Genomic DNA, 27274 nt, shown 5'->3' on the forward strand with positions numbered 1-27274 from the left:
CAGACACAACTGAGCGAGTTTCACTTTCACTTCCAAAAATCAGCACAACCACAGCAAGGGGCCCTTTCCCCAAAGCCATGTACTCCTGGTTGGGTTTCTCAAGATTTCAGATGTGAAGTGTAAACATTTTATTTTTGTGTTACTCATACTTGAGTTGTTGTTGCTTTTCACAGTGAATTTAATTAATGGTTTTGTACTACCTGGCTCAACTGTGCTTGTGAATTTAGATGCTCAACAAGCAACAGGATCACCTTCCTCTACATGCTTGTCTTGTATGTGGTGGCATCTTAGAGCATTTCATCCTTTCAGTAACGTTGAAAGGGAAGGGGGTCCCTGCGTTTCAAGGACCCATGTTTTCATTGGGAGGTCAAGCTGGAGATGAGCAGAAAAAGAATCTTAGAAATTGTTATAGTGAGCATGACTTTTTGTGTTTTGCCAGTTAATTAATTTTTAACACATAAAAGTGATTTTCCAAGTTAGAATGAGCTGGGTATTGAGTTGGGGTGAGCTGTGGTAAGAAGCTATTCCATTTTATTAACCTTAGCAAATTGTTAGCTGCTAAGCAATTGCCTTTACTTCTCTGCACCCCATCTATGAAATGTTGATAATTAAAATATCCCCTTCTTAGTGTGGATATAAGTGTTAAATGAACTAAAGTGTAATTCAATTGGTAAACAGGTATTTATTAAGTATCTACTATATGTCATTTACTCTGTGCCTGTGGTTATAGTAGAAACCAAGATTGAAATGGGGCTCAAAGAAAAATACTTCCAAGTGTGCCTAGTAGGTAGTAAAATGTTCAGTAAGTGTTACCCATTGTTGTTATTGTTTTTGATGGAAGTGCACCTAAGTTCAGAAATTCTTGAACAAACCAGAGTTAGCCAGAGGAAGGGTATAGAAATCCAGGTCTCAAGCAGAAAGCCTCCTGACTGCAGTAGTCTCAGCAAGGAAGGGCTGTCCCTGGCAAAGACTGGGTTATCTGAATGGACAGTTTGGAAAGAGTCATGTATTATGCTTTTCACACACAGAGAGAACATTCATTATGTGGTCTTCAGGCACTGCCAACAATGTATATGTTTAAGCTGGCAAATAAATGGGTGTCTTTTTTCACAAGGGCATTCATTTTCATGATAGGCATCCAGCAGGCATGTTTTTCAAAGTTGGTCACATGTTAAATTGTAAACGTGCATTTGTAAGAATTCTGTAATATTGATCATAGGAAGAACTACGAAGATAAAATAGAAGAGTCAATTGTGAGTGGTTTTATTCTGAATTTTCACTGGACACTTTAGAACTATTCTTATGAGTCCTCACATTCTAGTGCCAGTTTTCCCAGCATGTTTATTTTTGCATAGTTGTGTCAGTGTTTACATCTTCTGTGTTGATCTGCTTTGGAATCTAACCCTGGTGGATGTTGCCCTTTTCCTGTTTCCTTTCACTCCACCACTTTCTCCTTGGGTTATCAATAGAATGATCTCCTGTACTAATAAGTAGCCATCGATTCACCTTTGTATCCAAATGCTAGACATTTGGGTTGTTGCCAGTGTTTCATAATGAGGAACATATTTGCTGTAAATATAGTGTAGAGGTTGCTTAGTCAGTGACTTATTGTGCACCTTCTGGAATGGCGCTGTCTGGCAAGGTCTTAGAAGTGATATCAGCTCATTAAATTAAGAGTCTTGAGAACTGGCACTCAGGAGTTCCTGAGACAGCATCTTATTATTTGGCTTATTTTTCTTTATATAATTAGGAGATATGTAGGGAGGACCTAGCATTTGCAAGGGAGTACCAGGCACTGGTGAGCAAGGTAGAAAAGGTCTCCAGCTAATGGTGCATACAGGGCCAGCAGATGCAAGATGAGTGTTGTGGAAGCAGACGTTGTCATGGTGACATTGCCGTCCTGTAAGCACAGTGTCAGACTTCCAGGTGAAAAGTGGGTATTTGGTTTGGGTGGGTCTAGATGCAGTATACAGTGTAACTACTACTTCAGATTAACTGCAGGGGGTGGGGTAAGAGGCAATCAAAATTGTAGAATATTAAAAAGCAATACAATGTTTTGTTATTTCTAAATTGGGCTAACAGAGTAATGGCCAGGTTCAAAGCTGCATGGTAGAGCAAAAAGTGCAAGGCCTGTGAGTTCAGAGAGCCCCAGTTTTGACTCTTAACTCTGCCACATGTTGGCTTGTGGTTTTGGGGAAAACATTTGAACTTGCTGAACCTCAAATGTCCTTATCTCTAAAACAGGCGTAGTATTTTCTGTCTTTTGGCATTGTTTATATCCCCAGTGCCTGGTTCAGTGCCCAGCGCCGGATAGAGGCTCAGCAGTTGGTTGTTGGCAGAAAAAAAGAAAGGATGGATGGTTGGATGGTTAGTTGGGTGGCTAGTTAGATGGATGGATGGGTGGTTAAATAGATCGATGATTGATGGATGGATGGTTGGATGAATGGATGAAACAGTTACTGTGGATGGAGAAAGACTGAGAACCTCTGTGGTAAAAGATTATAAGTCATCTATAACAAGTCGTATTTGCCCTATTAGCTTGAAATTTGCCAAACTAGTTTTCTCACTTTGAAGTTAGTGGGGATCAAATTAATAAGCCATAAACCTCTCTTTTGTCATCTCATTCATATCAAGGTTATAAATAACAGAAAAGAAAATATGACTAATATGGCCCTAACAAGTAGGAGCTTTTTCCCCTACATATTCAGAAGCCAGAGGAGATGGTCATTTCTTTCATTTGCCACTGATCTGTGCCCTTTTCATTCCTTGGATCTACCATTTTTGAAATTTAGACTTGCTTTCTCAGGGTGATCACAGTTCTATGCTTTACTACCCAGTTTCAAGTTGAGAACCAAGGAGGCATGGCTCCTGTCTTTTGTTGTTATTCAGTTGCTCAGTCATATCCAGTTCTTTGCGACCCCATGGAACTGCAGCACGCCAGGCTTCCCTGTCCATCACCAACTCCCGAAGCTTACTCAAACTCATGTCCATCGAGTTGGTGATGCCATCCAACCATCGCATCCTCTGTTGTCCCCTTCTCCTCCCGCCTTCAATCTTTCCCAGCATCAGGGTCTTTTCCAATGAATCAGTTCTTTGCATCAGGTGGCCAGAGTATTGGAGTTTCAGCTTCTGCATCAGTCTTTCCAATAAATATTCAGGACTGATCTCCTTTAGGATGGACTGGTTGGATCTCCTTGCAGTCCAAGGGACTCTCAAGAGTCTTCTCCAACACCACAGTTCAAAAGCATCAATTCTTTGGTGCTCAGCTTTCTTTATAGTCCAACTCTCACATCCATACATGACTACTGGAAAAGCTGTAGCTTTGACTAGACAGATCTTTGTTGGCAAAGTAATGTATCTGCTTTTTAATATGCTGTGTAGGTTGGTCATAACTTTTCTTCCAAGGAGCAAGTGTCTTTTAATTTCATGGCTGCAGTCACCATCTGCAGTGATTTTGGAGCTCCCCCCTCAAAAAAAGTCTGTCACTGTTTCCATTGTTTCCCCATTTATTTGCCATGAAGTGATGGGACTGGATGCCATGATCTTAAGTTTTCTGACTGTTGAGTTTTAAGCCAACTTTTTCACTCTCCTTTTTCACGTTCAAGAGGATGCATGTACTCTGCATATAAGTTAAATAAGCTAGATGACAATATACAGCCTTGACATACTCCTTTCCCAATTTGGAACCATGGTTGGTTCTAACTGTTGTTTCTTGACCTGCATGCAGGTTTCTCAGGAGGCAATTGAAGTGGCTGGTATTCCCATATCTTTAAGAATTTTCCACAGTTTGTTGTGATCCACAGAGTTTGTTGTGATCCACACAGTGAAAGATGTTAGCCTAGTCGATGAAGCAGAGGTAGATGTTTTTCTGGAATTCTCTTGCTTTTTCTATGATCCAACAGATGGCAATTTGATCTCTGGTTTCTCTGCCTTTTCAAAATCCAGGTTGAACATCTGGAAGTTCTCGGTTCATGTACCGTTGAAGCCTGGCTTGGAGAATTTTGAGCATGACTTCGCTAGTCTTCTGTGAGGAGGCGGAGCATCCTTGTACTGTGTCCCCTCAGAACTTACTGAGCTGACAGCAACGGACACCCTAGGCCAGTGCTTCCACCTTTCCTGAGCTCACAGCATCTGCACACAAATAGACCAGGGTTCTGTTAGCAGGGAAATGTTGAGGGCTGTGTGGAGTCCTATTTTCACAGAAGTGAACTGGTTAAAAAAAAAAAAAAAAAAAAAAGCAAAAGTTCAACTTGAATGGATATGATTATCTTGTAAAACTTTGTAATATGTATTAGGAGATTCAGAGTTTGCAAGACCCCAATTAGGGTGTTAAGATTCTGCTGGTTTTAAGCTGGGTAGAAATGTTTTTGTGACTATATGTCTCTTTATTGTGTGTGTGTGTGTGTGTGTGTGTGTGTGTGAAGGTTTTTTTCCTCCTCTTCTTTTTTGAGTGGCAGAAGCAAAGAGGAGGAAGAGTTAAAGTAGGAAAATATTTTCTGGAGTTAGTGCAAAGCCTCTGAAATGCTGCAACCCTGACTTGCCAGAAGCCCTGTGCTGAAACTGGCCAAAAAAACTGTTAACAAAATACTTCCCAACCAAGCTAAATGAAGAGAAGAAAATATAAAACAGTATGGGTGGAGGCGGAGGGGGTAGATACTCTGAAAGGAGGGTTGGCAGTGAAACTTTGCAGAGTTGTTCACTAGTGTGCAGTTTATGCTGGCTCTGCTCAGGTTCAATGCTCAGAGAGCAGAGGAAGAAAGGACACCACTTGCCTAGCCTGAGAAGGATGCAAAGACTACAGCAGGATTAAGCCCAGAGTTAAGTTACACATACGCACAGTCTAGGAATCCAGATTGTGGTTTAAAACACACACACACACACTAAACACATACACACACACACATATATATGAGTATATCAAAGTATTTTTGTGGAGCTTTGGACTTGGATGACAAAATTCTTAATAATCAATGTCTGCCATTTTCCCCTTTTGGAGAAGAAGAAATCCAACAACTTACATTCCTAAATAAATAAGATTTCATGTCACAGACATCAAAACTTTTAAGCTTTAAAAAAATGCACATGTCAGTAGAAGTTCACCAAGACTTGCAGTATTTGATTTATTGCATTTCATTCATTGAAGAGGTAAAAGGGCAGAACTGATACCAATCAGTGTTTTATGTTTATGTTATCTTTGCTCTTAGAATTTGACCATATCCCTAAACTGTGCTATTTCTCAAGTGACTGGAGATGAATAATATCCTGTTTTTATATAAGGATTTCAAAATCTCACGTGTAAAAGCTCCCAAAAGATGATACTTTAAGAAAAGGAAGAAAAGACACAGTAGACAAATGCCAGTTGACTAGACTCTCTGAAGGGGAGGTTTGCCAAGAGGCCAAGGAGAGAAGGGTGGAATTCAGAGCGAGATACTAGTCCCTACGGGGTTGCATTCACTGCCACACTGGAAAAATGCCAGAGGCCTGGGAATGGCTGTCCCCTCGGAGCTCACACTGACCACTTGGTGCCTCATCGTAAATGGAGCTCATTCATGAAGGAAACACTGCTCTTCTGAAAAGCACCCATATTGAAGAAGCAACCAGAAAACCCAGATGTATAGGGGATGCCTGGCAAGAGGGATATGTGTCTCCTCCTTCCTTCTGTCTCTTCCAAAGAGTTTCCTTAATATTTCCCAGTATTTTCTGTCACCACTGGGGCCCAAACTCCCTGGAAGCATACAGCAAAAGTAGTGTAGCCAGCCACTTGGCATTGAAATCCGAGCCAGCTGTATTCAGAATTAGCTGAAAGAAACACTGCCACTATCATAAATAAGGCAGACAGTTCTCTTTCTTAGTTGAATTCCCTGAGCATTTTTTGAAGATAATAAAGCTTTAAGGCTTTAGTAAGAGGCAGAAGACTGTAAAACATGTCAGAGGCTTAGTAAAAACTCAGAGTATAGCTGTGAGTTTGTATGCATTGAACTGGGTGACCACACCGCTGACCCTCAAGGGGATGGGGCACCCTAGCCCAACCCCTGGTGGGGTGTTTTAAGGAAGGGCAGACATACCAGAATCTAAAATGTGTGTGTGGGGTGGGGTTATTTAAAAATCATGTCTTATGATTCACTTGGGGAAAGGGGGAATATTTACTTTCATCACCCAAACACCTGAAAATCAAGTTCAACAAAATATTTCTGGTTAGTTGACAATATGCATTCATTCAGTAACAAAAAAGGTTATTTTATGGAATGCCTAGTCTGTGTCAGGCGTCGCCTCGGGCACTGAGGGTCCAGTGGGGAACAAACAACGTCCTCTTCTCGTGGAGTTTACATTCCAGTGGAGGACAGGGCTCATAACTCAATAGGAGAAAATAGAGTGCTAAGTGTTATGAAGAAAAGCAAATCAGGGTAAGGGAAGAGAGAGATGACACTTGTCAGAGACCAGCAGGGGGCCACCAAGTGTGCAGGCCTGTGGTGTCTGCAAGAAGGCCACCAGCATGAAGGATCGATGTCGAGGCTCGAAGCAGAGATTGTGTGGTGTCTTTGAGAAAAGGGGAGGTCATTGTGACCGGATAGAGTGACCCGGTCCAGTTCCTACAGAGCCTGATAGGCAAAGGGTTGGCAGTAGTGGGTGTGCGAAGCATGCTGGGAAGCCATTGGAGGGTATTAGCAAAGAATTAAGTCCTCTGAGGATGCCAGTGCCCCCTGCTGGGAGGGAGCAAGAGATGTCACCAGGTGAGAAATGCTACCTGTTTGGACAAGGAAGAAGGTAGGGGAGGGATGCTGAGATGTGACTGGATTTGGGAGATGTTTTGGAGGTAGGGCTGACAGGATGTGCTGACAGCTGACTGGACGTAGAGTAGGTAAGAATGGAGCCTAAGATGACTGAGGATTTCGCCTTGAGCAGGAAGTATGAATAGTGGTGTCCCACTTTCAGCACTGGCAGCCCCAGGGGATGAGCCATATGGGGAGATTATTAATTAGGCTGTGGCCTTTGTTGTAAGTTTGAGATGCCTAATAAGGCTTCATTGAGGAGATGTTAAGTCAGAGAAGAGCCTGGGAATGGACTTGTAGATTTTACAGATTTAGGGAAGAGGAGAGAATCCAGCCAAGGGGTAGATATCATAGTTTCCTAAAACAGCTTAGGAAGGACACATCAGAATCTGTTTGGGAAAAGGAAAGAGAAAGTTTTTATGGTTATCAAAAATGAGTGTAAGTTTTAAAAGGTTAAAAAAGACTGTCTTACATCATCAGTATCCGCAGCTGTTCCCAGAATCAAGGAAGACATATTCATAGAAATAAAATCTAGCTTTGCCAATATAAGATAAATAGGAAATAGCTGATTTCTGAACTGGCTGTTCTGTTGAGCTTCTCCTAGACCACTGTGAACTTCTTAGGTTTAGATAGATAGAAATATGTACATCTAGATTTTTAAAATTTTATTGGAAGCCTGGGATGTGTTAAATAAAGAACTCATTCTTGTGGGAAGGAAAACAAATACATGGAAATTTAAAGTATGGTCTGTGTAGTCAGAGGACCTTATAATCAAGTTGTCCATGCAGATGCATTAAGAAATGAGATACGTGAAGGTTCAAGGTGAAGGCTGGGTATGGAAATGGCTAACCCACAGTCAGAATGTTGCCGAATGCCCTGGACTGCCGTGGTATGGTGAGTGGCAGATCTTTTTTTCTTGGTTCTGGGTGGTGGTGGGGGTGCAGTGGGTATATGCCTTTATACTTCCCTGAGATAGTGTCAGCAATTTGTGTCCAGAATGTGTATAAAATGCATGAGAATGTCCGTGAGAATGTCTGTCTGGAGTGAGGTACAAACTAAGAATAGAGGCAGCAAAGATGGCTTTACCCAGAAAGCAAGTACAAGTGGTAGGTGTAAAAACAGGAAGTTTGTACCAATTTTCTTAGGCGCTGTCTTCTTGTTGAATGGTGGCTTTGAGTGGATTATGTTGAACATAGTTGGATTTGCTTGCTTGTTTGTTTAAGCTGTTGGTCTCTTGATAATGTGGGATAAAGATGAACAATTCCTAGAAGATTCTCAATGCCCAGGCATGTCTTTGGTGGCTACAGTGAAAGACTGAACCATCTAGGAGAGTCCAAGTGCCCAAACCAGGGTGGGATATTTCATAGCATGGCACTCATGTGACTGTGAACATAGGCAACTTGGAGAGAGCTGCTCACAGGCTAACTTGAGGACCACTTGTCATTTCCGTATCCTCTGAGTCCAAGGCCTGCAGACGTACACTCACCCACAGCAAAGTCTGGCAGAGTGAAAACAAAACCTCCGTCCTGTTTTTCTGACCCAGGCTTAGGGCTGTGCCCTTTGCTGCATCCTGCCCTCGTGGTGCTGCCTGACTCTGTGCAGCGGACATAACCCGAATATTTCTGCGATGAATCTGTCTGTCTCAGTGTCTGATGGAAAGTGTGTCATGGAGAGGAGTGCTATGATTAGAGAGCGAGGGCTCATGGAGAGAATGATTATTTTCATCATATCTGCAGAACCTCAGTTACCCAGAATACCTCAGACTTTTTAGAGGGAAGCATCATTCTAATATATGTTACCAGTGATAAATGCTGCTACGTTTCACTCTTTTTTTAAAAAGTTTTGTGAGGCTAATAAAATTGAACCCTACTGAATGGTTTTCTTCCTTGAATAGCTATGTTCAAGCACGATTGGATTTTGAAAATAGTGTCTTTTTTTTCCTTGAAAACTAATCAGAAATGTATTGGAGATCATTGTCTGTTGCAGAAAAAAAAAAGAGTCTAAGGTCATCTCTCCATCCATTCCTGTTTCAGGAATCTTCACAAGGAGCGTTGAGCCTTACTAACATTAGCTGAGCTTTGTGCGGGGTGGGGGTGGGGGGGTGCCTTTGAAGCAGGATTGAATGGTGGGCCCTTGGCTCTTATCAGTTTGAAGTCTTTCTGCATCTTCTGCTGACTACACACCCCGGGGGCTGTTTTACTCATCACCCTGTTGCAAGGAAAGCAGTGCTCTTGAATAGCTTGTGTTTCCTTTTATCAGACAAGAGCTGTGGGCCATGGCTGTCTGAGTCAACAGCACTGAAGCGAAAACTCAAGTATGGCCATCATCTAATCCACAAACCTGGGTACTTTTTTTCTGTAGTTCTCCGTGGCCCAATTTTTCACCCCCAATCATTCTATAAAGATTTATTAGCTGCTCTCTGCCTTTCAGATATTGCCGTAAAGTAATATCCTATTGGACCAATAGTTATTGGAGACCATGTTGTTTTTCTTTGTCTTCCCGCTTTCTTAACTCTCTGTTGACCCGTAAGAAGATAAGCCATTACAATGGGTTAGGTCTCTAGTCAACAAAGTAATGAAAATATGTTTATGACTCTGTGTAAGTAAATAGTTTCATTTATTTAAGGATGATTTGCAGTATTAAATTTGAAAGGTATTTGGTTAATTCTCAGTCAACAACAGGAAACACAGAAATTAAATTCAAACCCATCTTTTGGCTGATTACTGTGTTTGGTAAGCATTTAGTTAGTGATTCCCTTTAGCACAACAGCCAGTGATCACTAGGCCCTAAGCTAATCATTGTGCTTTGCAAATATAATTCAGAGTGAATTATTGCAAATGATACAGGGTCCCCAGACAAGTCCCTGAGATGTCCAGGAGGGTCCTGTAGCTCAAAGAGTCTAGATTAGCTTCCAGGAGGTTAGATCACATTTAACTTGCACCAGTTCTAATATAAAAGCCTGGGGCATAAACCCTATTGTCCACTTCATGTACCTTGCAAACTCTGAGTAGGTGACCACCATCATAGTTTATATGGCACTGAGAGGGGTTTCCTGGGACATGAGACTTTTTAATGTTAGCACTGGAATGTTCCAGCCATACCAAGATGAGTTGGTTTCTCTAGTGAGATGTGGAATCAGTTAACAGAAAGGGATATCAATGAATACTGTTGTCTAAAACCAGCAACTTTTCTGTAGAATGAGATGATTCTGTCTTCCCCATGAGGGTAGTGATAAGGCCTGCTCATTATTCCTGTCATGAGGTTGGGAAGCTGGCTGTGTGTTTTTCCTTGGAATTGGGCACCAGCATCATCTCTGATGGGGCAGTCTGTCTCCTTGCCCTCCTCCAGAGGCCTGTCACCTAAGGGGTCCTTGACTGTTCCCTCTGGATGAATCAGTGCCAGCTCTTTCTGGTGTGAGGGTGCTAAAGAGCCTGAGTTCTTTCTGTTGGCCTTATGCTTCTCACTGTGGTTTTCCCCTTTGGGTTTTACCTGCTACTGCTTCTTACATAATAAGGCCTCTCACTGATTTGAAACTCTTTGCTTTTTTAAAAAAATATATATATGAAGTCTTTAATTATTTCAATTTGCCATATCACTTGGCATATACAGTTGGTTGGAGAAATGCTTGAATATTTTTTTCAGATTTTTAAAAAAATTATTGAAATATAGTTGATTTACAGTGTTAGGTGTACAGCAAAGTGATTCAGTTACACATATATATACACAAATATAGACATTCTTTTTTTCACATAGGTTATTACATGCTATTGAGTAAACTTCCTTGTGCTATACAGTAGGTCCTTGTTGGTTATCTATTTTATATATAGTAGTGTGTATATTTTAATCCAGTTCTAAAAGATACATATACCCCAGTGTTCACTGAAATCCTTACTCTCAAAATTGCAGCCAGAGCAAACAAAGGTACTTGCTTCCCCTCCAGCGTTTGTACAGACTGCTCCGTCTGCCTTGCTCATGCCTCCCTCCTTTCATCTTCTGGCTCACCCTGGCCATCCTTTACATTTTCACTTTGATCCCACTTCTCCCTGGATGCCTTCCGTGATCATCCCAGACTGGCATAGTCACCCTTCCTCTATGTTCTTGGAGCTCCTTGGACTTAACGTGGTATATTACGTGCCTCTGGAGTTGTCATTGTCTGATCAGTCATCTCTGTGACTCATGGTAGACTCCATGTGGAGAAGGAGTGTATTTTGTTCTTTGTTTTACCCACAGAGCCTTCCATATTGCCAGGCTCATAGTAGGCATAGGGAGGCTTATAAGGAGCAGGACCGTGGAAGAGCTGCCAGGGAGCAGACCACTTTTATATACAGTGGCTTTGGCCTTGCAGTGACCCTGACTGTCCTTTCAGTCCTCCTTGGGAGACATAAGCCACTCCAGGCCTTTCTCAAAATAGTTACATCCTCTTCATCCATGGACCACCATCTAATTTAGTTAGGTCTTCGTTTGCCCTATAAGACACTGAGCACATTACAAAAATACATGTGAGGTAAACAACCCAGCTGCCAGACATGATGTAAATATCAGTAGGGGAGACACAGGACCCAAGAATACTATGTAGGGTGAGGACATTCCATTTTATGTTTATTCGTATGTACATGTCGTAAAAATATTTCTCCTCTTGCAAGTTTTAATAAAATGTGAAATCTTCCCCTCAGTTCTGAAGATCTGATGACTTGCAGGCTATATTGTATTAAATTGTGAATTTTGGATGTTTCATTTCATAATGTGATCCAGATTATTTTTCTTTCTCCCTTGTGGACATTAATCGTTTCCTGTGAATTTTCCTGATATTAGGAAGCAGATGTTCCATATTTTTATCTTGAGTTTTTTTTTTTTCCAAATGCTGAACCAGGACTTTTATGTGTATTTGTGTGTGTGTGTTCACAGTGAATTTTTGAGGAATGAGTTATATCAGAATTCTCAAGTAGAAACATAACAGATATATCTACAGAATTATACAGATTCGTCCAAGGCTGGAAACACTTTTGGATGTTCTGTTTAATGTAGTTCAGTATTGTTTAGCTAATGTAGACTTCTGGCTTAAGACTGCATTAGAACTGTTCCATGATAGTGTGCTTGCCAAAATAAAGAATGGCGTAGCAGAAAGCGCACAGTTCATGCAAACTATATTTCAATGCCCCGATCTTTAACTAAACTGTAATTGCTTTTTCCATTGTCTCTTAGCTCATCACATTCTTCCCCCTTCTCCCCATAAAACACTGAGTTGAGTGCTATCTGTGTGCTGAGCAGGGTGCTAGGCTCTTTGAGAGATACACACACATATTATATGGAGCCTTTGGTTGTTGATAAGTCACTAAGTCTTGTCTGACTCTTTTGCAACCCCATGGACTATAACCCGCCAGGCTTCTCTGTCCATGGGATTTCCCAGACAAGAATACTGGAGTGGGTTGCCATTTCATTCTCCGGGGAATCCTCCTGACCCAAATATCAAACCCACATCTCCTGCATTGGCAGATGGATTCTCCCATAGAAGAGCTCAAACATGTTCTGAAGCACCTAAAATGACAGGTAGAAAGTGGTAGCAGTTGTCGAAATTCAAGGAGAGTGGTTTCATGCAGCCAAAGAGGGAAGGAATACTTGGGGAAAGAAGTACTCGAGCTCAGTTTAAAAACAAAGCAACAGTAACTTTAGGTCTAAGTTATTTAATTTATCATAACTACATAAAAACTCTGTAAGGATGGTCCGTAATGTAAGCCATTGTTTGAGAGGGTTTGCTAAAATCATACTAAGATTTCCTGAGTGCCTCCAGTGAGCAGGCATAGGGCTCTGATGCTGTGTAGTTGTTGTTGTTCGTTGTCCAGTTGCTAAGTCGTGCCTGACTCTTTGCAGCCCCATGAACTGTAGCATGCCAGGCTTCTCTGTCCTCCACTATGTCCCTGAGTTTGCTCAAGCTCATGTCCATTTAGTCAATGATGCCATCCACCTTTCTCATCCTCTGTATAAAGAATTTTATTTTATTTTATTTTTTGTTTTTTTGTTTATTTTTCTTTTTTTGTATAAAGAATTTTAAATCAAAGACAGTGTGGAATTGGTGCTTGGGATAATAATCCATTTTGCAAAAAATACATCTCTTCATTTTACATGGTGAGCTTCCTTTCATGAGGAGCCCTTGGGTTCACAGAGCAAAGGACTGAGGCCAGTCTTGGCCAGCCTCAGGATTTGGGACCCTCTGTAAGTTACCCGGCCTGTCTGGGTCTCACTTTCTCTGCTCTAGAGTGGGAATTATCATCCTCCCCAGCTCACTCACAGGGTTGCTGGGAAAATCAGAGTGTCAACAGACATTGAAAAGCAGTCAAAAGTCAAACATTTTGCCACAAGGCAATGTCATAGCTCAGGAGGTTTATACAAAATATGGCTATTGCTTATTAGTTATTAAAATGCTGTATAAATAAAAAATGGTTATCTTTACATTGCAAAATATCAGAAATATATTTGTAGCAAATACATATACTAATTTTTGATTATCGTGCACTATAAAAAACTCAAATTCAAAAGAAAAAATCAAGATCCTACTACATGAATAAGCAAAGAGTGTATAGACTTACTGTTTCTCAAGGTTACAAATCATTAATAAACAGTAAAAAATGCCCATCCTCACTAATTATCTTATGTATGTATGTGAAAGTCATTCAGTCATGTCTGACTCTTTGCAACCCCATGGACTATACAGTCCACGGAATTCTCCAGACCAGACTACTAGAGTGGGCAACCATTCCCTTCTCCAGGGGATCTTCCCAACCAGGGATCAAACCGAGGTCTCCCACTTTGCAGACGGATTCTTTACCGTCTGAGCCACCAGGGAAGCCCAAGAATACTGGGGTGGGTAGCCTGTCTCTTCTCTAGCAGCAGATCTTCCCAACCGAGGAATCGAACCAGGGTCTCCTGCATTGCAGGTGGATTCTGTACCAGCTGAGCTACCAGGGAAGCCCAATTATCTTAGAAATACAGACTAAAGCAGCATTAGGAATACCATTTTATGATAAAATGTCTATAAAATGTCAGTCTCAGAAATTCTCAGTTGATGATATTATCGTATATTAATTAAAAGCCCCTTTAAAAGCAAAACCTATGAATTGTACTGTTAGGAATTTAGGGAAGCTAGGGAAACAAGTTAAAGGGATGAAAAAAGCAGAAGCATGAAGGTTTCCAACGTAATCTTATTTATAGTAATAAAAACTGGCAATAATTTAAATATCCAGCATTAGGGGAGAGATTTAGGTCCCTACAACAGTCATTTTGAATATAGATAGAAACACACAAAAAAGATTTGAAATTGAAAGTTAAATGGAAAAAGAAAATAACAGCCGTCATACATGGTTTTTTTTCCCTGATGGCTCTCCATGTCCTCCCTTTTTTCCTCCCCTCAGAGCAACAATATGCAAAAGGCATATTAGTGCTACTTTACATGTTAGACAATTGAGGCTTAGGGGTGTTTTGTCTCAGGACTCACAATAGCTGAAAAGCCCGCACTCAAACCTAGATCTGTCAAACTTGAAAGCCTTGCTGCCAATAGTCTACAAACTGTGGCCATAGTCATTTAGCACATATGTCTATCAAGGGTAACAGGCAAAAATAAATTATAGCTCTAGGATGGTAGAAATCTGGGTAGTTCCAAAGAATGCTGTCCTTTAAAAAAAACTGCCATTGGGAGAAACAAACTAACAAAAAATTGTCATTGCCCTGTCAGTAGAAAAAGAGAAAAAAAAATTATGTCCAGTGTAACATTTCATAATTAATTGTTTTAATATATTCTCCTAAAGTTTGGCACTATATATATATATATATATATTTTTTTTTTTTTTTACAATTTCTTACTGGCATTATGAGAACACTTTCTCCAAACCTATCCACCAATTAGTTGAGGATATATACCACCAGGTCCTCAGAAAATTTTTTTAAGTCACTAGAAACTCTATGCAGATTCAAAGCAATGACAAGATACAGAAGTTTCTCCCAGTGAACAGCCCAGACCAGTTCTTCCACCCGGGAGGTAATCCTGAGGGGGGGATAATGGAGGGACACCATTTGGCTAAAGTAGGCCAGGTAGCCCACTCAAGGTGTGCCCTTTCCTGGGACAGAAACCTTAAACAAGAAGGGAAAATGTCACCATTTTGGTGACTGTCTACTGTCTTTTACCTTTGGGGATCAACACTTGGTTCATGATGCCCTAACACACATGGCATTGCTTTATCAAGTCAGTAACCCTGCCAACATCCCAAAACATACAACTTTCTGTGGCAGACTCAAGGCATGGGGTATATTTCTTTTGGTTCTGTCTTGCCTTTATGGAACATGTACCTTTTATGCTACAGTAGGGTCTTTTCTGTGCTTCAAAAGCCCTTTTATATCTGTTTTGCCATCTGAGATAACATCATGTCAGTATTTGCAAGTGAAAACATAATAGATATGACCAGAGAACAATGGGACTGTCTGCAGAGGTAGAAACATTCTCCAACATACTTCTCAATATAGTCCATTCCAGATCATGCCCTGTTTTGTAGGGGAAATTGAGGCACATAGACATTTAGTGATTTTGCTGGAAATCATTGGCAGTGAAGACAACTGGAAGCCAGGTTTATAAATCTAGTGTTCATTCTCTCACTGCGCCTCTATTGTGATATTTTTCTTGAGAATTAGAAACAAATACTTTCAGACAGATCAGAATCCAATTGCCATTCAAAGCTAAAGGTCTCTGAGAATTAGAATTTTATATTTTGTAATTGCAATAAGCTTTATAATAACGAAAGGAGTCTAGCAAGTTATCATGTTCATTCTAGACAAGTCCTGCCCAGTAGAACTTTTTTATGGTGATTAAACATTCTACACCTGTGCTATTTAGGACGGCATCTACTTCTGTTGGCCTGATCACTTGACTGTGGCTCATGCAACTGGGGAAATGAGTTTTTAACTGTGTTTATTTAAATTTAAATCCCCACATGTACTAATAGCTTTAGTATTGGACAACACAGTACTAGACTTTTCAATACTTTCTTGCCATTTTCACTTAGATGTCTTCAAGTGAACAAGGTCAAATCAGAATTCTTGATTTTCCTTCCTCCCTCAACCTGTTTCTCCCCCAACAAAGCCATCATCGACCTAGTTGCTTAAATCGAAACCTGTGTATCACCTCAGCCCCTTCCTCTCCCTCATCTCCTACACCCACTTTATCAGCAGGTCCTAGCTATGTTACCTCCAGAACCTGTACTGAATCCATCTGTTTCTCCCATCTCTGCTGCTACCACCCTAGGCCAAGGTACTGTCATATCTCTTCTGCACAGTTTAGTGACCTCAGAATTGGTTACCACTGATCTATTCGTTCACTGTTGCCTTTTCTAGACTCCTCCATACAGCTTCCAAAGAGACATTGTTAAGCTTTTCATTGGGTTGCATCACTCCATGCTTGTATGAAAGAATTTGTAGAATTTATCACTGTTGGAACTTCTCTTACTTTCTTGTCTGTACACTTACTTTCTGTCTCCTATTGCAATATAGGAAATCAGTCCTGAATGTTCATTGGAAGGACTGATGTTGAAGCTGAAACTCCAATATTTTAGCCACCTGATGCAAAGAGCTGACTCATTTGAAAAGACCCTGATGCTGGGAAAGATTGAGGGCAGGAGGAGAAGGGGACAACAGAGGATGAGATGGTTGGATGGCATCACCAACTCAATGGACATGAGTTTGTGTAAACTCCAGGAATTGGTGATAAACAGGAAGGTCTGGCGTGCTGCAGTCTATGGGGTCACAAAGAGTTGGACACAACTGAGCGACTGAATTGACCGACTGACCGCAATATAAGGACCCGTATGTCAGGAACCCTATTAACTCATTCACAGCTCTATCTCTAGCACCAACAACTGTGCCTGGCCCTTAATTTGCACTCTGTAAACCTCGCAAGAATAATTAAATTACTGTTTATCATGGAAGGAGATGAGATAGCAAGAATCAAAAATGAAGATTTATAATTTGGTGGTTAATATCTGAGAGGATGCTGACATCCATATTCATGGGAAGTTGATGGTTTCTTTTACATTCTGGATGCAAGTAGGAAGGGTGAATATTATGGCTAATTGTATTAATATTTATCTCTGAGTGGATAAGCTGGGCCAAAGTCCTGATGCAGTCTCTGATGTGAGCCAGAAGAAGTTCTTTTGTTCTCTAGAAGTCTACGTACATCCCAGATCTTGAAGTTTTTGTCTTTCCTATTGTTATAGAAAGAGGAAAGTGTCCTTCTACAGGGACTTTTATATCCATCCAAGGAAAGTTTAGATATTTATGGAAAGAAACATATTATGAAATTCTAGGGTAGAAAATGGCACAGCCATGTCTGAACCAAAGGAGGTTTTTCAACATGAGGCTGTTGTTTTAAAAAAAAAAAAAATATTTGGAATATACTTACAGCCAATTATTTGAAACCAAGGAAACCTTTAATAAATAGGGTTTTGTATCCTTTTTTGCTTGAATATTGCCTTTTTTAAAGGAAAATGTCTTTTCTGGCATTTCTTTATGATGGCCAGCCAAAGCTTTTTAGAGGGCGTATTATTACTTAAATCCATGTGCAAAAGTAAAATGAAACTGATGAACTGGGAGTACAGTCAAGTCAGCCAAGATCTGAGTTGCTTCTGTTCCCTCTGGTATTAAACAGGCCTAGGAAATGACTATGCTCTCAGCGCAGGCTAAATTTAAAAGATGAAGTTAGAGCTTGCTTTATTCGAGTGTGTATTTGGAGACTTTTCTCCCTGTGTGCTTTTCTTACGCCCAGGTTTGTAGCCCTCATCCCCGTCCTTCCAATGCTGTGCCAGTGTTTTCGTGTGTGCGCCTTTATGGAGCATCTGCTGTATACCAAACACCTTGCAAGGTTCTAGAAAGACACATTCTCATCCTCCGGAGATTCTGCAAGCAAGGTAGCAAAGAGGCCAGTAAATGGAAAACTGAGACACAGAAGCCTCTTGGATTAACAGAGAGACGTGCATGAGCAATGAGGGTAGAAGGCAGGGGAACACAGTGAGAGGCAAGCACGGTGCAGCGTTAAGAGTGCAGGCTCTGGGTCAGAAAACAAACGTGTGGTTACCGAAGGGGGAATGGTGGGGAGGGGAAAATTGAGGTTGAAATTAACAGATGCATACCACGATATATAAAATAGATAAACAGGAACCTACTGTATAGCACAGAGAACTCTATTCAGCATCTTGTAATAACCTATAATGGAAAAGTATTTTGAAATGTGTATATAATATTTTTATAATCTTTATACATTTATAAAATGTATAAAGAATCATTTTGAATATACACCTGAATCATTTTGCTACACACCTGAAACTAACACAACACTATAAATCACGTATACTTCAAAAAAAGAATATAGGCTCTGGAACCAAGCTGCCTGGGTTCACAGTCTGTCTCTGCCATTTGTAAACTGTGTGACCTTAGGCTACTGACCTGACCTCTGCCTCAGTGTGCTTACCTGCTAAGTGGGGTAATAAAATAACCCATTTCATGAGGTTCCTCAGATGATTAAAGGAGCACGTAAAGCGCTTGAAATAGTGCCTGGCATGCGGCTCCACAAAGATCAGCTTTTGTTATTATCTGTAGTAATGGTACATAATTATTGGTTGAATTGAGTGAATAATGCTTTACTGCTTCTACTGCAGAGAAGTTGTCCCTACACTAGCCAAGGGAATTCACACAGGCTCCTCAGAAGTTTTGATTTTTTTAACTTAGACTTAAAGGCAGGCAGATACTGCAGGGAAAGGACATTTCTTGACAAAAAGAACACAGTCTTTGGCAAAGATGCAAAGAAGTAAGAAAGTGGGAGGGGGGTAGTATTTAGGGACCTATAAATAGGTTTGTGTGGGTAAAGGACAAGATGGCCACCAGAGGGACTTCCCTGGTAGTACAGTGGCTAAGACCTCAGTGTGCAGATCTGATTTTGCTCACTAGTTACGATTTCTTTATGTGGAGGGAGAGGAGGGGTACAGGTTCAGTTCAGTTCAGTCGCTCAGTCGTGTCCGACTCTTTGCAACCCCATGGACTGCAGCACACCAGGCCTCCCTGTCCATCACTGACTCCCAGAGTTTACCCAAACTCATCTCCATTGAGTCCATGATGCCATCCAACTATCTCATCCTCTGTCATCCCCTTCTCTAGCCTTCAATCTTTCCCAGCATCAGGGTCTTTTCCAGTGAGTCAGTTCTTTGCATCAGGTGGCCAAAGTATTGGAGTTTCAACTTCAACATCAGTCCTTCCAATGAATATTCAGGACCGATCTCCTTTAGGATGGACTGGTTAGATCTCCTTGCAGTCCAAGGGATTCTCGAGAGTCTTCTCCAACACCACAGTTCAAAAGCATCAGTTCTTCAGCACTCAGCTTTCTTTAAAGTCCAACTCTCACATCCATACATGACCACTGGAAAAACCATAGCCTTGACTAGACAGACTTTTGTTGGCAAAGTAATGTCTCTGCTTTTTAATATGCTGTCTAGGTTGGTCATAGTTTTTCTTCCAAGGAGCAAGCATTTTTTAATTTCATGGCTGCAGTCACCATCTGCAGTGATTTTGGAGCCCCCAAAATAAAGTCTGTCACTGTTTCTACTGTTTCCCCATCTGTTTGCCATGAAGTGATGGGACCGGATGCCATGATCTTAGTTTTCTGAATGTTGAGCTTTAAGCCAACTTTTTCACTCTCCTCTTTCACTTTCATCAAGAGGCTCTTCGGTTCTTCTTCACTTTCTGCCATAAGGGTAGTGTCATCTGCGTATCTGAGGTTATTGATATTTCTCCCAGCAATCTTGATCCCAGCTTGTGCTTCATCCAGCCCAGTGTTTCTCATGATGTACTCTGCATAGAAATAAGCAGGGTGATAATATACAGCCTTGACATACTCCTTTTCCTATTTGGAACGAGTCTGTTGTTCCATGTCCATTTCTAACTGTTGCTTCCTGACCTGCATATAGGTTTCTCAAGAGACAGGTCAGGTGGTCTGGTATTCCCATCTCTTTCAGAATTTTCCACAGTTTCTTATGATCCACATAGTCAAAGGCTTTGGCATAGTCAATAAAGCAGAAACAGGTCTTTTTCTGGAACTCTCTTGCTTTTTCAATGATACAGCGGATGTTGGCAATTTTATCTCTAGTTCCTCCGCCTTTTCTGAAACCAGCTTGAACATCTGGAAGTTCTTGGTTCACGTATTGTTGAAGCCTGGCTTAGAGAATTTGGAGCATTACTTTACTAGCATGTGAGATGAGTGCAATTGTGCAGTAGTTTGAACATTCTTTGGCATTGCCTTTCTTAGGGGATTGGAATGAAAACAGACCTTTTCCAGTCCTGTGGCCACTGCTCAGTTTTCCAAATTTGCTGGCATATTGAGTGCAGCACTTTCACAGCATCATCTTTTAGGATTTGAAATAGCTCAACTGGAATTCTATCGCCTCCACTGGCTTTGTTCATAGTGATGCTTCCTAAGGCCCACTTAACTTCACATTCTAGGATGTCTGACTCTAGGTGGGTGATCACACATCATGATTATCTGGGTCATGAAGATCTTTTTTGTACAGTTCTTCTGTGTATTCTTCGGTTCTTAATATCTTCTGCTTCTGTTAGGTCCGTAGGATTTCTGTCCTTTATTGAGCCCATCTTTGCATGAAATGTTCCCTTGGTAGCTCTAATTGTCTTGAAGAGATCTCTAGTCTTTCCCATTCTATTGTTTTCCTCTATTTCTTTGCACTAGTAACTGAGGAAGGCTTTCTTATCTCTCCTTGCTATTCTTTGGAACTCTGCATTCAAATGGGTATATCTTTCCTTTTTTCCTTTGCCTTTCGATTCTCTTCTTTTCACAGCTATTTGTAAGGCCTCCTTAGACAGCCGTTTTGCTTTTTTGCATTTCTTTTTCTTGGGGATGGTCTTGATCCCTGTCTCCTGTACAGTGTCATGAACCTCCATCCATAGTTCATCAGGCACTCTGTCTATCAGATCTAGTCCCTTAAATCTATGTGTCACTTCCACTGGATAATCATAAGGGATTTGATTTAGGTCATACATGAATGCTCTAGTGGTTTTCCCTACTTTCTTCATTTTAAGTCTGAATTTGGCAATAAGGAGTTCATGATCTGAGCCACAGTCAGCTCCTGGTCTTGTTTTTGCCAACTGTATAGAACTTTTCCATCTTTGACTGCAAAGAATATAATCAATCTGATTTCGGTGTTGACCGTCTGGTGATGTCAACCATCTGGTGATGTAGAGTCTTCTCTTATGTTTTTGGAAGAGGGTGTTTGCTTTGACCAGTGTGTTCTCTTGGCAAAACTCTATTAGCCTTTGCCCTGCTTCATTCTGTACTCCAAGGCCAAATTTGCCTGTTACTCTAGGTGTTTCTTAACTTCCTACTTTTGCATTCCAGTCCCCTATAATGAAAGGGATATCTTTTTTGGGTATTAGTTCTAGAAGGTCTTGTAGGTCTTCATAGAACCATTCAACTTCAGCTTCTTCAGCATTACTGGTTGGGGCATAGACTTGGATTACTGTGATATTGAATGGTTTGCCTTGGAAATGAACAGAGATCATTCGTTTTTGAGATTGCATCCAAGTACTGCATTTTGGACCCTTATGTTGACTATGATGGCTACTCCATTTCTTCTAAGGGATTCTTGCCCACAGTAGATAGATATAATGGTCGGGTTATATTCACCCATTCCAGTCCATTTTAGTTCGCTGATTCCTGAAATGTCGACAGTCACTCTTGCCATCTCCTGTTTGACCACTTCTAATTTTCCTTAATTCATGGACCTAACATTCCAGGTTCCTATGCAATATTGTTCTCTACAGCATCGGACTTTACTTCCATCACCAGTCACATCCACAACTGGGTATTGTTTTTGCTTTGGCTCCGTCTCTTCATTCTTTCTATTTCTCCACTGATCTCTGGTAGCATATTGGGCACCTACCAATCTGGGTAGTTCATCTTTCAATGTCCTATCTTTTTGCCTTTTCATACTTTTCATGAAGTTCTCAAGGCAAGAATACTGAAGTGGTTTGCCTTTCCCTTTTCCAGTGGACCTCACAAAATGAGCTCCACTGGAGAAGGGCACATATTAATCAAGTGAATAGTGTGTTTGCCTAGTTCTTTTCTGCCTCCTACCCCTGCTGGGACAGGCACAGAGATGTCTGTTGTACAGACTCATTTGAGAATCATATGAAAGTGATAGAAATGACTCTTGCCTCAGAAAATCACAGATACAATTTTCCGGATACCCCACATTGCCCTACGCCTGCACCCCCATCTTAATCATCCAAACAGACCCCCTGGATGCAAAGGCAGTCTTTTCGACCGCAGGCTTGCCTGTGGTTTTTGCATTCCCACCCCAAATTATTTTAATTTGCTAGCACATCCCATAACTCCTCCGTCTGCCATCACTGCTATTATCTGACCATGTATCATGGGAACAGCCTTGGATCACTTGATGGTTATAATTAAAACTGAAAGTAATTACTAATATCTTATTTTGAGCCGTTCAAATTTAACTTGAGAGTATAGTGGCTATAGGCATGGGCTCTGGAGGCCAGCTAAGTAGATTAGAATCCCAGCTCTTTTAGTATCTTATTAACCTCTCTGTGCCTCAGTTTCCTCATTACAAAAGACCATGATGCTTGGAAAGATGGAAGGCAAGAGAAGAAGGGGGTGACAGAGGATGAAATGATTGGGTAGCATCACTGACTCAGTGGACAAGTTTGAGCCAATTCCAGGAGATAGTGAAGGACAGGGAAGCCTGGCGTGCTGCAGTTCATGGGGTCGGAAAGAGTCAGACATGGCTTTGCGGCTGAACAACAACATGAAGTTATTGTGAGGGTGCATTAAACTAACAAGGGAGCTTGCCAGGGACACACAGTGAGTGCTGTATTGGGTTGGCCAATAAACTCGTTCAGCTTTTTCCGTAGCATTGCATGGAAAACCTTGATGAATGTTTTGGGCAACCCCGTCTCTGCTATTATTATATTATTACTTATGCTAAATGACATCCTGAAATGGGGTAATTAATGATGGATTCCTAAGAGCGGGGGAATAGATGAACAAAATCTCTCCGTGCATTTCAGTCACTTTGGAGCCTTGCCGGTACCTACCTGAAGGCCAAGCTCAGATTGCCTAGACCTGTGCTGTCTGCTATGGAAGCCGCTAGCTGCTGTGACTGCTGACTGCTTGGACTGCTGCCAGCCTGAGTTGAAATGTGCTGGTTCTTAAAGATTTAGGATGACACACACAAAAAATGCAAAACATCTCAATCATTTTTTATATTAGTTGCATGTTGAAATGATAATATTCTGAATAAATTCAGTTAAATAAATATTAAAATTATCCTTAGTTTTGCTTTTTTAATGTGGCTACTAGAAAGAATTTGGGCTTCCTAGGTGACTCTAGTGGTAAAGAACCTGCTGCCAATGCAGGAGATGTTAGAGATGTGGGTTTGGTCTGTAGGTTGGGAAGATCCCCTGGAGGAGGAAATGGCAACCCACTCCAGTATTCTTGCCTGGAGAATTCCATGAACAGAGGAGCCTGGTGAGTTACAGTCCATAGAGTCACAATGACTCGACATAGCACACACACTAGAAAATGTAGAGTTATCAATGTGGCTTGTGTTTTATTAGTGTTGAACAGCAGGGCTTTTGACTCACCGTTATCAGTGAGAGAAAAGGTTGTGATTATCTGAGAACAGGTGACCTCTGTTGGAAAGCCTTGTGTACTCTTCCCATTACCATTCAGGTCATGCTGGACCATCTGTTTTTTCACTGGTTCCATAAAGGAAGTCAGGGCATGGTCCTTGCAGAAGGGAGTGGAGGGGCCAAGGCAAGAGCAACAAACCCGGAAGGCTTCTGCCGAGTTGGAGGGGTTTGGATGAAAACACTACCATTTATAGTTATACTGGCTTTAGACTTTCCAAACTCCCTGAAGGAGATGAGGGAATGTGCTCTGTTGAGGAAGTTGAAATATGTAGGCGAAAAACTCTCCCTATTCCATCAGGAGCCAGAAAAAGCTTTGTTAATCTTTAAAAGAATAAATACTCACCAGGATGGCAGTCGCTGGGATCGAAGGCACACCCTTTCCAAATGTGATTTTCTTACGGGATGCTTGTTTCATTCTATTTCAGATTCATTCCATCACCTAAAACCTGGTGACGGTGGGCCACACAGAGTCTTACTGGTAAGTGCTCTTTCATTTTTAAAACAAAGTGACCATCTGACATTATTTTTGAAATGATATTCACACTTCTAAGTTAAATGCATCCTTACTGGTACTATGATTAGATGTCTATTTATTCATGGCTTTGTTTTTGTTTTCTTTTTGGCCCTCTGAAATGATTTACAATGTTTCCGGGCCCTAAAAAAAAAAAAAACAGATCAATCCATGTTCTTTTGCTAGGAACATGGTCAGGGAAAAGATCTGTGATTACATGCCAAATACTATTAAAATAAAAACTTTTTTTGTAATGAAACTATTTCCAGACCCCTGTTGATGGTCTGCTTGTTTCAAACAGTATCCAAAACAACAAAGTATTACTTCAGCCAAGGAATTCAGACAGTCCCTTGCAGCCTGTTATAATGAAAATTGGCTCAGCTGTAACTTATGAGCTTTCTTATTGCTGTATGTTTTCCTCACATCTCTCCTTAAACCTGAGTGTGATTGTCACGAGATAACAGTTCTCTAGTGATAGAAAACTTCCTTTAGACCTAGGGAAGTAAAGTATTTAAGCAAAAAAAAACTTCTGAGGCTTCATGTGGCAACTCTCCCTGATATGTGGTATTACTGTTATTTGCGGTGTATTTCAAGTTAGTTTTTGCTGCATAACAAACCTCCCCCAAAATTTGCTGCCAGAAATATAAGCCAAAATTTTCTGACTTAAAATAGCGATCTTTTTTTTTTTTTTTTCCGGTACCATAATTCTGTTGGCAATTTGAGGTAGGCCTAGGTGTGTGATTCTTTTGATTTCAGCTGGGACCATTCATGTGTCCTCGGTTAACTGCAGGTCCAGGTCAGCTAGGCCGGGGGTCACCTGGCTATCGGCTAGAGTGATGACAATGAGTGAGACACGGGTCTCAGTGTTCTGCAGGCTCCCCTGAGCTTGTGTGCCTGGCGTTTGGGCAGAGTACCAAGAGAGACAACAGAAGTGTCGAGGCCGAGGCTCAGAACTGCCACCACATTGCCTCTACACATTCTGTTGGCTAAAACAAGCTCTGGGGCTATCCTAGATTCAAAAGGTACAGGACTAGATTCTGCCTCTTGGTGAGAAGAGCTGCAGAATCACATTGCAGGGAGGACAGAGAGGGGAAGATCTGTGGCCATTTCTGTAGTCCACCCTACAGTATTTATGGAAACATCTGTGATGGAATGAAAATCACCTGGAGGGTGAGAGGGCTCAGGACGTGCTCCCATCTCATAGCCCATCCCCTCGCCCTGGCTTTGTGATCTGCCATCTGGCATCTGGGTCAGTTCAGCAGGATCCTGGGTGGTCTTGCTGATACCAGGTCTCCACTCCCATCCTTGCATCACAATATAGAACCACCACACTAGTCATCCTCCAGTTCAGCTTTCAGGATGATACTCTCTTGCTCAGAAGCTGTCACTGCCTCCATGTCATCCAGCACACCAGTCTAGACTTCTCTCTAGTTTCCCTGCTTCCATTATCTGGCCTGTCCTCTCCCCCTATTCCTCTTTTTTCTAGCCAAACTAGCCTGTCTGCCATTTCTCCACAACAGCAACCAGTTGAAATAATATTTCACTTGAGGATTGTCCAGAAGATAAAAAAAGAATGATGTATGTGCAAGTGCTTTATCAATCATAAAATGTAATTAAAATACATTAACTGACTATGAAACTGTGACCCGCCAGTGTTTTTGAAAGGAGCAGTTCCCTCTTGGAGGTAATCATGGTAGTGATTGAGGAATAGACAATGAATATCCAGTGGTAGAAAGATTAATAATTACAATAGCAATAGTCATAATTAGCATCTACTGTTTATTGAATGCAGACTGTGTGCTAGGCACTTTGCTAACTGCTTCACATAAAATTATTTGAAATTTACAAGAAGTTCATCTCACTCAGTTGCATCTCTATCATAATTGCAACCTGTTCCACTGTTGGTGATTTAGTCCTTTGATTTCTTCCTCTTCATTCCTGAGAGAAATAGGTGTTAAAGCTGCTGTCAGCCATTGACAACTTATCATTGTCAAGTACAAGGTGCTATAGAAGTTTCAGCTGCTTTGATTGGTGGGAGAAGTTGGGGAAGGGAGAGCAACCAGCAGTATTAATGAAAGAGTAGGTGTGGATGTGTAGGAATGGGTAAGAGGGTACCCAGTTGCCCAAGGAAGGATGAAGTGGGGATAGGGAGAGGTATGCAGGAGGGCGGGAGAGGGGGAGGTTGTCTGAGACATTTGCTGACCTGACAGTTTGGCCCAGGGCTATTCTGGGTCCAAGGCCACCACCTTCTCACCCTGCTCCCTTGGAACTCCCCCATACCAGCCGTCAGAACAAGCAGCGTTTGTAAAAATTGTCCTCCATTCACCATCCGACTTGTTACACATTATTTTGATTGCTGTTGATCTAGTATACGTGCCTGTCTTCTTTCAAAGATTTTTGAGGCGACGTCTAAATACACATACAATAAGATCCAGAAAAAGAAGGAAGGGAGGAAACTTGTGGGGAAGGAAAAGTAAGGTGAAGTCAGAGATAAGGTTAGGCACCCAGTTCTTAAGTGAGAAGTCTGTACATGCACTAGCAGGTCCCAGGGTCTTGCCTCTGAGCTTCTGATAAGTCAGTGCTAGGAAAGCATACTCAGTTAAGAGTTCTTGGTGGCTTGAGGATAAAAGCAGCTAGTTACTCAGAAGAAGCAAGGTTAATTGTGATTCTTTTGAAACTTGGAGTAATCTTCCCCAGTGTTTATGAAGTGGGTGCCACAGAAGGTAGCAAACAACCTCCCTCTAGGAATGACTAATAAGGACCACCCTCGGTGTAGAACTGCAGTGTTGACACCCAAGTGCAGCCCGAGAAGTTTGCTTTCAGTCTGGGTGTACATTTCTCTGCTGGCCTTGCTTCATCCAAGTATAAAAGGTAGTATTTTCCACTGGAAAACAAGTGCATACATTCATCCCCACCCCTTCCCCTGTGATGCACGTCTGAGACTGTCACGCTTCTTGATGCTGAGCCTGGACAGCTGGCTGTGGACCAGACTTGGCACATGCATTGCAATCTCCTTACCAGCCCAGTTCTGAAAGAATAATAAACAACTTCCTGGGAAGTACTCAGTGAATGTTATTTCTCCCAACTCCAAACCATGCTATGCCCTGACTCAGTCTGCAGAATGGCTTTTTGATGCACAGAATTTATATGAACCCTGTCCACTGTGACCTGTGCAGCCCACTGTCCTTGCTCCATGTGTCTGTCTCCTTCCGTTTTGAGCCCTGTGGCTCTATGTCATCTTAGATAT

The 27274-nt window shown here is 41.4% G+C and overlaps 1 protein-coding gene across 6 annotated transcripts in view; it reads left to right on the forward strand.

Annotated features, from left to right (window-relative positions):
- GNG12 (G protein subunit gamma 12) overlaps positions 1-27274 on the forward strand; it is a 135688-nt gene that overhangs the window by 31610 nt on the left and 76804 nt on the right. For 3 of the 6 annotated variants that reach the window (XM_043461012.1, XM_043461013.1, XM_043461011.1), the window contains exon 2: positions 23942-23994. Coding sequence is in view for 1 of the 6 variants with exons in the window: in XM_043461010.1 (XP_043316945.1) it covers positions 23942-23969 (28 nt within the window). In the remaining 5 variants the exon portion in view is untranslated. Of the gene's footprint in view, positions 1-23941; positions 23999-27274 lie in introns of those variants that run through there. The other 3 variants (XR_006268144.1, XM_043461010.1, XR_006268143.1) reach the window with 2 other exon arrangements.

Source organism: Cervus canadensis, chromosome 2, assembly GCF_019320065.1.
Source record: "Cervus canadensis isolate Bull #8, Minnesota chromosome 2, ASM1932006v1, whole genome shotgun sequence".
NCBI lineage: Eukaryota > Metazoa > Chordata > Mammalia > Artiodactyla > Cervidae > Cervus > Cervus canadensis.